The 14,544-nt window shown below is 39.4% G+C and overlaps 1 protein-coding gene across 7 annotated transcripts in view; it reads left to right on the forward strand.

Moving 5' to 3' along the window:
• The window catches only part of RIMBP2 (RIMS binding protein 2), a gene marked incomplete at both ends in the record, with an annotated part of 154,082 nt that overhangs the window by 120,227 nt on the left and 19,311 nt on the right, over positions 1–14,544 (forward strand). For 5 of the 7 annotated variants that reach the window (XM_082324932.1, XM_082324933.1, XM_082324934.1 and 2 more), the window contains 4 exons: positions 2,762–2,913; positions 3,295–3,762; positions 5,924–6,073; positions 10,101–10,259. In XM_082324932.1, the coding sequence (XP_082181058.1) occupies positions 2,762–2,913; positions 3,295–3,762; positions 5,924–6,073; positions 10,101–10,259 (929 nt within the window). Of the gene's footprint in view, positions 1–2,761; positions 2,914–3,294; positions 3,763–5,923; positions 6,074–10,100; positions 10,260–13,322; positions 14,055–14,544 lie in introns of all 7 variants that reach the window. The other 2 variants (XM_082324930.1, XM_082324931.1) reach the window with 1 other exon arrangement.

The following is a 14,544-nucleotide window of genomic DNA, read 5'->3' on the forward strand; positions in this document are numbered from 1 at the left end:
TCACTGTTACATAGCAAAATAAAATAGCAACTGTTGAAGTGATTAGAGGCTGATGCCTGTATTTCAAAAGCCATTGAAACAAAGGGAAAAAGATGCCCATGAAATCAGAGTCAGCAATGGGAGTTAGCATCATAGTTTGTCATGTTTTTCTCTTGCAAATATTGCTGGCTTTGAGTAATCACATCTCTCTTCTTCCAAACTACAGTTAAAAGAAAGAAGTTAAAAGAAAAAAAAATAGAGAAAGTGTCTGATGTGACTAACACTGTTTTTTCTCTCAAACTCTGGACTATTTTTCCACCTTAAATACCTTCAGTTGATCTACATTGTAAGGGACATGTTTCAAAGATGATTTTAGAGGATGCTGAGAGATCAATACAGGTATTCTGTGTGAAGGGAATCTTTTGTTATTGTGCTTCTCTAGAAGGCGCGTGGGGGTGAGTGTTATCACATAAACCTTTAGTCGTGGTGACTGTCAGGTTTAGCAGACAGTGCAGCATGAACTGCAACATAACTGGCCCCAGGCAGCTGCTAACGTTTGTACTGGCGTTTTTCTAAGGGCTTCAGAAATGTTTACAAATGAATACATGTGCTCGCTTTATTTGAAGCTGAGAAGCTCTGCTCTTTACTAGTGGGTTCAGTGATACCCTTATAGAAAAGGATACCATCAGCCACTTACACCAAAAAGGGAGCGGGGATCAGTGAATATTTTAAAATTTTTACACTGTATCAATCTCAGGGTTTTTTTAGGAATACGTTAAGCAAAAATGAACTTGAGATAACTGCTTGCCTTTCAAAGCTAGAGAGAGTAGTTGTGTGAAAAGTAGAGGACAATTAGAGGTCACCTTTTAATTTTTTTTCTTTGCATAGATCTATCATGTTTTGCATGATTTATGCTTGAAAACACATGGCTTCCTGTCAGACCAAAGCTGGGTGACAGCTCTTTAGTAGCTGAGCAATTGAACTCCTCTTCTTGATTCACCTAAGCATTAGAACTGCTGAAGTTAAAATACAAGTAATTCTCTTCTGAGTGCTCAGATCTAAAAATAGACATAAATATGCACAGGATCGGGACCAATGGGACTGTTATGGTTTTTGAGCTAATTCAGGTAATAAATTCATGAAGACCAAACTGTAGCAGAATTCTGAAGCAAACATTTATGTTGATGACCAAGACCATCAAGAGTCATCAAAAGTAATTTCCCATTTAATGATGGGGGAAAACAGAAACCATACTGAGCCTTGGGCATTATGGTTTATTAAACCTATCTCTGTTACGGCCTGTGAAGGTCAAGATAGACTCTCTGGGGGTTTTTTGGCTTTGGGAGAATAGAAGGAAGGTGACTTCTCCTGCAGGAGCAGATTAATGCCATTGTCATAGACAAGATATTGGACTACATCAGGTGAATTCTTCCTTGGAAGCTGAGGAGCTTTGGGAGTGCTGGCTGTCAATAAAATAGGATGGTCAGGGAAGCTGAGATTCAATCCTAAATCAAAATCTACGTCTTGGCCAAGAATAATATTAGTTCAGTTTGCATATTTTGGTCTTCCAAGTTAAAAATACGTTATAGGTGCAAGGGATGGTATAGTAAAAAATTATTAATGTTGTGCCTGTAGTGTCCTGAACATGACCATAATCTCGTTTCCATGCCCACTAGAGGATGAAATTCAGTGACAGCAAACTACTGAAATGCATTGACGGTTTGCCAGCATATCTGGAGGTTGAGGCTTGTCTGATATTTACACTTGTATCATGATCTGTTTGGTAGCAATGAATACACACAGTTTAAATATTTGTAGCTTTTTTGGTAGATGAACAGAAATTGGTTGTTCTTAGTTCACTGGCAAAAGCAAACTCACAGCAACCAAGGTTTGTATTCTCCCAGCAATTACCCAGAGATGGCTACAGCTGAACCCTGCTTCTGAAATGTTTTAGCATTAAATGCTTCTCAGGGTTTGACTGTTAAATTAACACAATGGGATGCCTGAAATATTCATGAACTAATAATCTCTATGATATTTTTACTTTGGCTTTCTGTCCAAAGTAGAGCTATTTATAGTAGGGTAATAATGTCTTTTAATTAAGGATGTACTTGGTGTGCTATTACGCTAGCATACTGTAAATGCCTTAAAAGGTTAGTAGGCATATTTTTTTCTTCAGTGCAGAGAAAAGACTTTGAGTCCTTTAAACCAACGTGCTGCTGGATGAAAAGGTTAAAGTTTCAGCTTGCAGTCTGCATTGCACCTTAGTGTCACTGTGCTTCTGGCCCATAAATCGTGACTTAGAGCCACTGATAGTCCAGAGAGGCAGACATCGAAAGTGATTTCTGAGTATGTAGTGTGCATTCAGTGCAGAGATATGTACCAAAAAGTCATTTGCTGTCACCTGCAGCAGTTTTCCACTAAGTGCCATTCCTGGGCCTTTTCTTCTTGCATGTTTCTGTTAACACCTTCTGCATTCAGAGTAAATAGCAGTTATACAGCCTGGAGCGATAAAATAGGTCCAGAGCAAGTTGCCAGTACAGACCATCTTGCAAAGAAATATAGCTTAGTTACTGGCTGCAAGCTGAGGGTTCCTGGCTCCACGACCTGCTGATTGTATGCTTCTGTTTTTACATAATAACTGCAATAAGGATATTTTGTCGTCTTTAAAAAAAAAAAAAAAAAATGCTTTGAGATCTGTAGTTTCCAACTTGCAAGTATATCCGTTGAAGTACATACTTCTGATCTAAGGCTCAACAGTGACCAGTCTTGTCTTTCTTAGGTCCTCCAGCTCCACCTCAAGATATTACTGTTCGGGCTGGCTCCAGCCCAGCCACCATACAGGTGTCCTGGAAACCACCAACTCTGACAGCAACAGGGACCTCCCATGGCGCCAACGTCACGGGCTATGGTGTTTATGCGAAAGGTCAACGGGTGAGTTCTCCTTCCAGCGTTACAGTGACCATCTACATTAGGTGAATTTCAGCTGACCGGTAAAGGCAACAATAAACATGTGACGGCACTTGCATGTGTGCAGGGTTTTCTCAGCTTTCAGTAGAACCTACTCTTTTGTTTGTGCATAACTTGCTCATTAGCTTCCTTTCTATAGGCACTTAAGGTTTTGGACAAATGGGTTGAAAGGATTAGAGACAACTAGTGCTAATTGGTGTGGAGCCCTAGTGTGGGCTGTAACAGCCCACTCTGTGTTGGTAATAATTCACTCGATGTTAAGACTTTGAAGGTTGTACTTCACTGGGGTTGAGGGGAGGGAAACAGATGTCTTCATGCTAGTAAGTTGCTTGTTTGTGTACTCAGGTGGCGGAGGTGATCTTTCCAACAGCAGAGAACGCATTGGTGGAGCTAATGAGACTAAGGAGTTTGGAAGCAAAGGAAGTTACGGTTCGAACGCTCTCTGCACAAGGGGAATCAGTAGACTCTTCTGTTGCTGCCATTCCATCTGACCTACTGGTGCCTCCAACCCCTCACCCCAGAACTGCTCCCAAATCTAAGCCATTAGCAAGTGCCGGAGCCCCAGAAACCAAAGAAGAACATTTAGGTCCACATTTAAAAATGGATGAGTCGTGGGAGCAGACTCGTTCGGCATCCCCTGTTCATGGACACACGCTTGAGCCACCTGCCCCTAATTTTCACAGCCCGCTTCAGGGGAGGAGGTCTCCATCGCCTAACCGAATACTCCCTCAACCTCAAGGCACACCTGTCCCAAATACTGTCGCAAAAGCCATGGCAAGAGAAGCTGCACAACGAGTTGCAGAGAGCAATAGGGTAAAGGCAAACTTTTTTTTAAGGCTTTTTTGGGCTGGCTTTATTTATTGTGGTACTTTCCATCAAAGAATCTTTTCATCATATGCTTTAAGGAGCAGCTAATCATTCCTAAACCCTGAAGATCCGTAGTTTGAGAAGAAGCAGTGTGCTAAAATTCTGTGCCATCTTCCACAAATATGCTGGTAACCATAAAGAGCATTCATCAGCCTTTGATCAGCATAGAAACCCCATAACATCACTAGAAATGTTTTCTCCGAAAATGCAGAGCCATACTTCTGAAAAAAAAAAAAAAAATAGTAATCATCAGTTTGTGCTTGGATCTTGCAGGAGTCAAAAGGGAGGCTTGTGCCTACGTGAGAAGAGTCAACCAAGTCCTGAAGTACTTTGAAAGAGACCAAAGCAATCAAGGGTGGTTTAAAAACGGGTCCGGAAATAGGCAGATAGTCCTGAACAGACTTACTGTGAGAGCTAATCTGTTTGGCAGTTTACAAAACGAGGACAGAGTCTCATTTCTATAAGGGAATCTAACCAGCAGTCAGATAAGAGACATGTTTGTATTCTAAAACCATCTGCTTTTTCAAAATAGCAAATAGCCGTTTAGATGTAAGTGAAGCACTATTTTGTATGCTGTCATGGATCCACAGGCAATTTTACATATTTGCCCTTCAGGAGTGCCCCTTTCTCAGTGCTACACCTTCCAGATGTTTACAAATGCTTCAACATAGCTGCCATGTGAAAACTTTTCATTACAGCGCCTTTTGTGGCTGCTAGAAGCATCACTGCCCAAAGGAGACTCACTGGTTTTGAGACCATTATGACCCATGGCTGCTGTAGTGACTCAGATGTTTGCTAGTTAATTTAAATCCCGTATTTGAGGCTCTTGGGTCAGCATAGATGATGCGTATGCATCCTGACAACGTGCTCTGGTTTTCCTACCCAAGCATAACAGTATTTAAATACTCGCAGTGCCCTGGGCAATTACTTTCTCATCACAAGCTGCTCACAACTGTCTTGTTACTTGTTTCAAGCTCCAGTGTCACTTTTTTCATACATTCTCTTGGTCCTTCATCTGGCAGTCATCAGCTGTTATGTCCAGTCATTCATCTCCCATTGTATCTCCAAAATAACTCCATGAATTTTGACAGTTCACACATGTCTTAACAGCCCCACCTTATTGACTGTCCCTGTTTCGGGACAGAATTGAGCCAGTGGGTGATGATACAGCTTTTGGGAAGCCGAATAATTCTGGATCGATAAGGTCTGGTTAAATACATATACATGCATGTGTATATTTCTTCCTTTTCTTTATAAATAAAGCAAACTGGAGCAAATGTAACAGAGGGAGAAAAGGCAATTAGTTTCTTTGGCACTCTGAGGTGAAAGTTAATTTAGCAACTGTATAGGGAAAGAGAACTGAAATTCTTCTGTTTTTGAAAATTGCTGACATAACATATGCTCTGAACCATGTTTAATTACATTAATTTTAGTGATGCTTGAAATATGTAGTTCAGGGATCTGGACAGAAGTTTACAGATGGATTCACTCTAAATTAAATCAAAATCTGCCAATGATATTTGTCATGTTTAGTCCCCAGCAGTAGAAATTCCTCCGTTGTGGTAGGCTACTGCAGAAGAAGCTGTGTCTTCTCCCTGTCCTTCATCCAGCCTGTTAGATGGCTGATGGTTATTGTCATGAGAGTAAGCACCAGGATTCAGTAGCAGAGGGCAGGAGTCACCTCAGAGCAGAGGAGGAGCACGAAGTCTCATTCTATAGCTTTTTTTTTTGTACTGAGGTCAAAAATGCTGTAGTGGCTAGGTCCTCTGCTAACCCTCTGCCAAGGGGAGATCGGTGTCTTCGTTAGCAGCCTCTGACTGTAGAATACTGATAGTTTTGACATAAGTGGTACTGGGAAGAAAGCTGGCAGCTGAGTTGATGGTCACATAAGAGCATATAATTGTTTATGAGCAAGAGTAATACAACAAGCAAAAAAATCTTGAAAACTCCTAAAAGGTTACAGTCAGAGGAAACTCACATTGCTTTAAACCATGATTATATTTAAATGTTGTGTTCTTGAGTTCTTATGTCTTATGTTAGCCATTTCTTCCGCTGGTTGCAGGAACAAGTCTGCTTCACAATTTTCTGTTTTTTGTTGCTTTGCTAGATGGAGAGGAGGAGTGTTTTTAGCGAAAGCAGTAATGCAGCCCGGTACGCCAACTCAGATGATGAGGAAGATGGCTATGATTCTCCTAATGTCAAAAGAAGGGGGGCTTCAGTTGATGATTTCCTGAAAGGGTCAGAACTTGGAAAGCAAGTAAGTAGCCTGGTCTTGTTATTGTGTCAGGTGTCCGACAAGAAACAAGTGTTTTATGAAGCTCAGCAGGCTGTCCAGGTCACCACCTGATTATCGTAGACATACTGGTAAACTATACAGACAAGCAGCTGAGTTGTGGGGAGGTAGGTGAATGTCCTGTTACTGGAGCATAACACTGTCTAATGGCAACTGAATGCTTGGCACCATGCATCTATAGATCGTTATCCCAAGCAACAGGCTTAAGCACTGGAAACTGAAAAAACTGAAGCTGAAAAAATTGAAATAGAAAATATAACTGGAATGTCATGTTTGGGTTCTGGGCTTTTTCTGTATGATGTGTTACTACTGAATATAAAAACATGCTGTGGAAAAAAAGGAAGGGGGGAAGGATTTTTGTGTTCCATAAAAGCAATAACCTGTAATCCTAATTAGCAGAAAACCAACACCGTATATACTTGGCGTGCTGTAATGAATAGAAAGATGCTGCCAGAAGAATTTTGCCCATCTGCGCAGCTTTTAGTCTGATCCCGCTGAAAACAAATGTAAAGTAATTTATTACGTTACTTTCAAGACAGATGTAAATTCTAGCAAAGAGAGATCTTCTTATGTCTTAGCATGGTTGAATAATCTTGTTAGCCAAACATCTGACCTCCCATGTTGAAGGGTCCAAGCAATGACATTCCTTCGTGTACCAGTTCTGAGATGTTCTGGAATTCTGGTTCCATTTGTTATAGAAGTTCAAGCATTTATAAATGTATAAACATTGCTCCAAATTTCCGGTGTTCTAAATATGTGGCTTCAGGATTTGATTTGGTTCCATCTTCACCTACAGTGGTTCCCATTTTTAGAATACATGCAATCATGCTGTGCTTAAAAAATGTGCTTGTGGGTGGGATGCATCTGTACCTCTGTATACAATTAAAATGATTCTGGACACAAAGAGGCCAAGATTTTCTAACAGGACCAGTGATCTTATTAAGAAGGCTCAGTGTAAAAAGTTTAGAGTGTTTGTAAGGGACCACGATCAACTTCATTTTTCTGATAATCATACTTCATATTTAACCTTAGTAAATAAACTTGGAGGTATCTACTATGTGATTACAAAGTTGCTGCTCCATGTGGACGTACTACCTCAGATCATTAAAGGGTGGTTTGGAGCGTGTCTGCTTTACCAAGGTCTACAAAATAGAAGGTTTGGATATGAACATTGGAGGGCTGGGAGCCCTTAAAGTTATATTCCTTGAAGCCTAAAAAGATTAAAGTCTGTTACCTACTAGGAACGTCCTCAAAGCTAGATGTGAAATCTCTCTGGCTACAAGTATTCTCAGATCTGACTAGGTTTCAAATTCAGTTTTCATGTAAGGCTGAAAGAATTCTTCATGGCTTTAAAATACTATGTCAAAAAATGCACTTTGAGAAATGGCGGTTAAATTAAGTCTGGCAAAACAGCTGCAGTGTATTAAGTGTAATTCATTATTAAATGTTTATTTTATAGCTTCAGAGATACACCTATTTGTCGTTTAATTGCTCATTTGCATTGTTTATGAAAGATGATCACTTCTACCACTTGGTTTGTTAGTGAAGAAATAATTGGAGAAAATTGGAGAAACCTAATCTGTGGTGGTTTCTCCATAAGAAATTATTAGTTTGCTAATTTCATTATAATGCTCTTGTGCTGCTGGTACCTTCCAGAAGCACGTGCTATTCTGTATGCCGATTCCCTGTCAAAGGTCTTTGGCGTTCTATCAGTTGACTTGCCTTATTCCATAGATAAGAGGAAAAAAACTGCAAGCAAATGCAAGTAACATTCATGTTTTTTCATCAACCCTTTTGTTAGCATTAGATATGGCTACTAATGGAAATCCTTCATGTCTGTCACACTGTATTTTGTAGGAAGACACATTGATTTCGAACTGCCCAGTTTAAAATGCCCCACAGGGCAGGGTGGCATGGATCGCAGCTCTGAAACAGTGGGGCAATACCAGTCTCTCACAGACTTTCTTTGTGAACTTAGACGTAGAAAGTTACTCTTTCTTGCCCAGATCCTCACCAGTATTTATGCGTCTAAATATCAGTACCTCTGAGGATCTGGGTCAGTGGGCCTGTCAACCAAGACTAAAATGGGAATAATAATTCTTTCTTTTGTCACAAAAATGTGTGAAGATACTGTTTTCTGCAAGCTGTTGATTTGCTCTGTAAATAGATAATAAGGACAAGGGAAGTAAGTATTGGAGATAGACCTGAAAATCAGAGACAACTTGGGACATTTGCAGGAAGAGCAGTGCTAGAAAACATGTGAAATAATAACCACAAGTCTATGCAATATGTGGCCATAGAGGTTTCACTGGAAACGTGCATGTATAAATGCCCTCAGTTATTGAACACGTGCATGCCCTATTACATACAGAGTTAATTGACTGCAAGCAGAATTGTGTAATTATTGCTTATATAATATCTGCTAGTTGCGTTTTATACCTCAATTAACGTAGTGCTTGAATTAGAAGATTTATTTAAATAATTGAGTGGCTGTTAAGTGAGGCATTCCTGTTACTAGAACCACAGTGGATAAGCCTTGGAGACAGTTTGCTAGGTCTCTGCAGTCGGATTGCCCAAGCAATCAGGGCTTTATTCCAGCCGTATCGGCCTTTGGTAATCGCCAAGGCATCGTGCACGTCGTTGGGCAAGTTGTGTAGCTCTGCGCCAGTGCAACCCCCAAGTCTGTTTGAATACAGCTGAGAACAGCAGTGTGGGAGTGAGTTTCTAGGAAAAACAGGACCAAGATTCTGCTGGAATGGAACTGATGAAATAATAAAAATTAGAAGAGCCACAAAGTTTAGATGCGAAAAATGAAGCATTAGAATATAGTCTGATCTTTTAACTGCAAAAAGAAACCAAAACCATTATGAAACTGCAGTGGCTTTTTTTTCCTCAGATGATCCTAATATAATGCATCTGAAGGATCTGAAAACATTTAAAAGCTTGGCACCGAGAATTACTGCTGAAGGCTTCATCCTACAATCCTTTAGCTCCTGAACAAAGAATTAAAAGGGGAGAAATTGTCTCTTGTATTTGGAGGGCAAATCCATCTTCACTTGTGGGAAATTGCTTATTGTAGACCTTTTCTTCTCATTGCTGGGATTGATTGATATCAGCATGTTACATAGCTATGGGAATTAATCTGGTACCACAGAAATTATTTCTTCATTAGTATTGCTGGGGGAAGGAATGCAGTAATTTCTACTGTTCTAGTACTTTCAAAATATTTGATTCTTCAAATACTGTACTGCAATCTGACGGTCAGATGACTCCATTTGAAAATTTGTCCTTGGAAATACAATGAGTTTGGTTTATGATCTGATTTGTTAGATGTAATATTTAACAGAGGCCACTCCTGTTTAACATTAGCAATTCAGTAGGATGTAGTTTTTGCTCCTTATCTTCCAACAAACTGGAAACTTACAGGAACTTGAAATATTTGGACTCATTTTAATAAGACACTTAAGGTTTTAACCAGTCTATTCCTACAATGTTTAAGAGAATGAAAGCTTCAAATTCCTTCAGCTGGCTATATCATATAATGATGGTAACATGCTGCAAGAATTAAATGCTGATCACTTGTAAATTACAATGTGATGTAACAGACAGCTGTGAAGAACAGATGATACGTGAATTATCCTAGGGCTTTTACAATTTGGTCAGCAAGTCCATTGATGCATGAAGGACCTCTTTAAATCAAGGGAATTTAATCAAGACTAAAACTACATTTGGTGCGGTGAATGCAGACATCCTTTTTTGTATCACCTATGGGATTAAGATTGGATTTCTTGAATTGGCAGCATAAATGGGCAAAAAAAGATTATACGTGATCTCTCCGCTAGAACAGAGCAGCAAGCCACATGATATAATTTATATGTGTTTATTAGTGTGATACTCAAACCTGGGAAATGCTCTAGTACTCATTGGTGTTATACAAGGATTTTCAGCTTTACAGTCAGTAAAGATTTTTCTCTCTCGCCTTGTCAATTAGCCTCACTATTGCCATGGTGAAGAGTACCATACAGAGAGCAGCAGAGGTTCTGACTTGTCTGATATTATGGAAGAAGATGAGGAAGAGCTGTACTCCGAAATGCAGCTGGAGGATGGAGGAAGGCGACGAGTCAGTGTGACTTCACACAATGCACTTAAGGTAAGTGTGACTGCAGAGAAGCCTTAGGGGTGCCTCCATATTTTGATTCTTCCTTCAAAGCATTTCTTTTAGTCAGTTATGGATTTTGCAGACCATTAAAACTCACGCTGTCGTACAGACCTAGAACTGGGGTGAACATTGTTTATGATGTCAAGGCCACTTTAATACACTTAGTAATTTTTTTTTGCATTATTTGATAGCTGATCTTTTAACTAATTGGCTATTTTCCTATATGTAATTGTTGAAGTTGCAATTTCTGTTCTGTATCTGGAGACCTTTCCCATGTCTATACGACGATATACTACACGTGCTACCCAGACAATGAGTTGTTTCTGAGCAAGGAGATTTATATAAACACACATACATATAGAAAAAAAACAACTTAGGTTTTTCATGTCTGAGTACTTGTTCCCTGTTTCCAGTGCTAGTGCCATCTCTTCCACAGGCTTTAAAGCATGCTTGTGAGAAAGGGAGTCGGGTCAGCTTTGTTTTACAACTGCATTATCAGAAATCCTCGTGCTCTGATCACTAAGGAATCACCAGAGACAGTAGGAAATACCTATCAGAAATATTGCTTTAACGCTACGCAGGAATATTCATCATGAAAGACAACTTTAACATAACAACTAAAGCATACGTGGAATGTTGAACCTACCCAATACATAGTATATTTGTATGTGTAAATTGTATTTGCTTTTTATGTGTCTAGCAATTACACTAAATTGTGTTTTCTTAACAAGTTGGATAACGTGAACGATAAGGAAACCCACAGGTTGATTTTTCTCCCAATATACTGTTACTTACCTAAAAAACAATACTATTTTCTCACGCATACAAGAAATTTGACCATTCTTGTAACTGCTTTCATGTACTATACATCCAGTCCTTTTATTCTGATATTATCTGGAATGAGACAGGTACTTATTCAAAAGAAAAAATAATCAGTGTTTCTATTATTCTGCTAACACAAAGGTTGAAACTGAAGTCCTTCTGCATGCTGCTTCTGTCCCTTTCCTCTGGGAAAAAGTGAATTATCCCTAGACCGTTCCTGTCCTTTATGCATCAGAATGTGTATTTACTTCTTGGTTTTAAATTAGCATTGCCAACGTTGATATTTAAAAAGAGAGGTCCAAACCCTTAGTTGGTGTAGTAAATCATTTTAGACCTGTTCAAGTCTGCAGGCATACTTCTTTTGGTGTAGTAGTGTATGCGAAGGGTAGGGTTGGTTGACTCATTCTGCAGAAGCGGAATTCAGTGTGTGAGTGCTTCTGGGGAAGGACCCCTGGATGCCTGAGCCTGATTTGGAGAACACGGCCCACCATGCTGATAGGCTTTCTGATAGCAAATGCAGGTCAGATTCCGGTCCCAAAGTGCTCAATAATTTCCCCCTCTTTCACTAGATCCAATTTCACTTTGCAATATCAGTAATTAACAAAAAAAGGCAAAACGTGTTTACTGAATTTTCCATAATGAAATCAGATTCCTGTTCCTCTTGCATCTGAAAGTATGCCAACCGTGCCCTCGCAGCTGTAATTGAGTATTCTCTCCTGAGTTAATCGATGCCCCAAGTAACAAGAAAACATTATGCCTGCAGACATATATTTGCTTTATTGGGAGATTATTCTTCCCTCCAATTACTGGGAGATTCCTTCCAATTATTGGGAGATTATTATTCCCTCCCTAAAACAAAGGCTGACACGGGTGATCAAGGGAAGATTCAACTCACTTATCCGATCTGAGCATTCTAAAATGTGGGATATTTGAGCTCCAATCAAAACTATCCTTGTTCATATTTCTTGACTTTTTTCCACTTCTGTGGCAGTTTGTCTCAAAAGTTTCCCAAGTGTGATACACATTTTAAAAATCAATGAAAATAGGTGAAACAAATCTAATCATAAAATAACTTAGAAAGTTCCTAATGCCTGGAAGGGGAAGACATCCAAAACCCAGTTAAGTTTAACACACTCGGAGAGAGAGGTAGTGCTGAAGTCCCCCAAGATGATCCTGTCCTTACTTACGCGTGCTGTTGTGTCCGGAGACCTACCTGGTCTGGGCATTGAGTAAAGTCTGAGGAGAGGTGGTCTCCACGATGCAGAATCTGTAAACCATGTCAATCAAAACCCACACCTCTTGCATCATTATTTTCTTGTCTCTTCTCAGAGTCCAACAAAGATACTGCGTAGAATTCCTCTGTCACACCAACTTGGGTTTCGTGTAAACGTAACAGAAAAATTACAAAATGTAGCTATCATGTTCAGAATGCTTATTTTATCCAGGCTGAGATAGTTTTTACCTACTTTTGGTATAAACAGAGACTTTTACTTACTTCTGCCAATAGGCTGATTTTCAAATATTTGGTTTTGTTAAAGCAGGTACGAGATTATGATGAGAGTTTGATGACAGTGCAGACCTAGTGACATCAGAGAGCAGCCTGCTTCTCAGGGTTCTTTCTGTGGAAGCCAAGCTTTAACAATAGTGCGGTTTTTTTACAATTTTACAGAGGAAACTAGAGCTCCTTTAATGATGTCTGCAGAATAGCTCTCCTCTGGCAGCAGATTAGGGGTATTTGCTGCTCATATAGGATGCTTTAACAGATGCAAAGGAACAAAGCTTGCTAGAACAGAATTTTCATTCTCAGATACGGATTCTGGTTACAAAGAAAAATTAAATAGCAATTTGACGTGGGGCAAGGAACATACTAAGCATTAGTGCTGTGTTTTAATGCCATTCTCATTCGCCATGCTGGAACCTGTATGCAGCTTTTATTGCCTTGTTTTAAATGCATGGGTTTATTCTTGTTAAGAGCATCACTCAGTTGTTTGTACTGACCTCTCATGTTGTATCTGACACCCAGCAACTTCTTAATCATGTCTTTATTTTTCACAGATTCTCATTCAAAGCATGACATCCTTTTCACTAAATAAGCTGCATGTCTTATGTTTGCCATTGCTCTAAAACTAATTCTGTCTTTATTTTTCTTTTCTTTTCCCTTTTCCCTCCCATTTTATTTTTGTCACACGCTATTTGTTCCCTGTCTGTTTTTTAACATTACATAATCTTAAGGAGTGCGATAAGAATAAGACCACTGAAGCCACTTTTTTGGAACAGCCTGACTTTTCACAGCAGATACATCACAGTAAAAAGCTTTTCAGTATTCCAGAAGTAGCTGAAGAGGATGGTGAATACTCTGAACTGCTGTACAAGCAGGGTTTAGGTATGCCCTATAAAAAGTATCCCACAGTAGCTAGAGACTCTAGACCACCTAGGCCCTACAATCAAGACCAGCAGCACAACTTCTGGTACCCAGCCAAGCACAGAATTTCAGGCATGGAGGATTTTGCTGCAGACGACAAAGGATGTAAATATAGCCGATCCTTATCGAGAAGCCCAGACAGTGGACTAGACTGTGGAAGTGAAGAAGAAGAATCTCGTTTTAATTTCCGATATACTTGCGATTCAGTTTCTGCCAACGTTGCATCTAGCTGTTGTGCAGAGACTGCTAACTGTTCCTGCAGGAAAAGCATGAGGCCATTGCTTGCTCGCAGGAAAACTTTAACCAGACAAACCAGCATCGAAGAAGATTTTGGTGACCTGGGTCCTTCCTTTGTAGAGCCCAGGAGTGAACAGGTCAAGCCCAGTTACGAGAAAAAGTATGAGACTCAGAAATGTAATAGAACAGATAATTTGTCTAATGAAGATGTTCAGGGAGGCTGGAAGACCGACTTAAAAATGGCTGACTCTAGGGCAGCTGGTCTACTTGCAAAGCCATCCCACAGAGACGCAGAAGACTCTCTGGTGTGTGAAATAAATCTTCCTTCTAACATCTGCTTGCCAAATCAGTCTATTTTCTTTCTTTTGTTCTTTTTTTTACTTTTTTTTCTTTTCTGACTTAATTTTTAGAGTCCATCCTTTGGACTTATCTGCTACATTTTTCCCTTTTTTTTCCTCCCCATTCATTTTTGTTTATTATTCTGCATTTTCCTTTACAGTCCTCTTTTGTGTCATGCTGAAATCAGTTTAATTTGCTTTACAATGATTTTCTCACAGAACAAATTACAATAATGGCTGCTTTTATTAAAGGACAACTGAATCTAAATTTTAATTAAGGGTTAGCTGAACTATAATTTTTCCAAAAGATTGTTTTTCTTTATTTTGCCCATCTAAATGTTGCTTTAAAAAAAAGCTGCATTTTAACTGGAAAAATACTTCATCAGTAATTTCTTTCTTTTTTTTTTTTTTTTTTTTTAAATGTCAAGGAATTCATTTCATCATGTTGTTTTTATTC

Source organism: Platalea leucorodia (assembly GCF_965183815.1).
Source record: "Platalea leucorodia genome assembly, chromosome: 12".
Lineage (NCBI taxonomy): Eukaryota > Metazoa > Chordata > Aves > Pelecaniformes > Threskiornithidae > Platalea > Platalea leucorodia.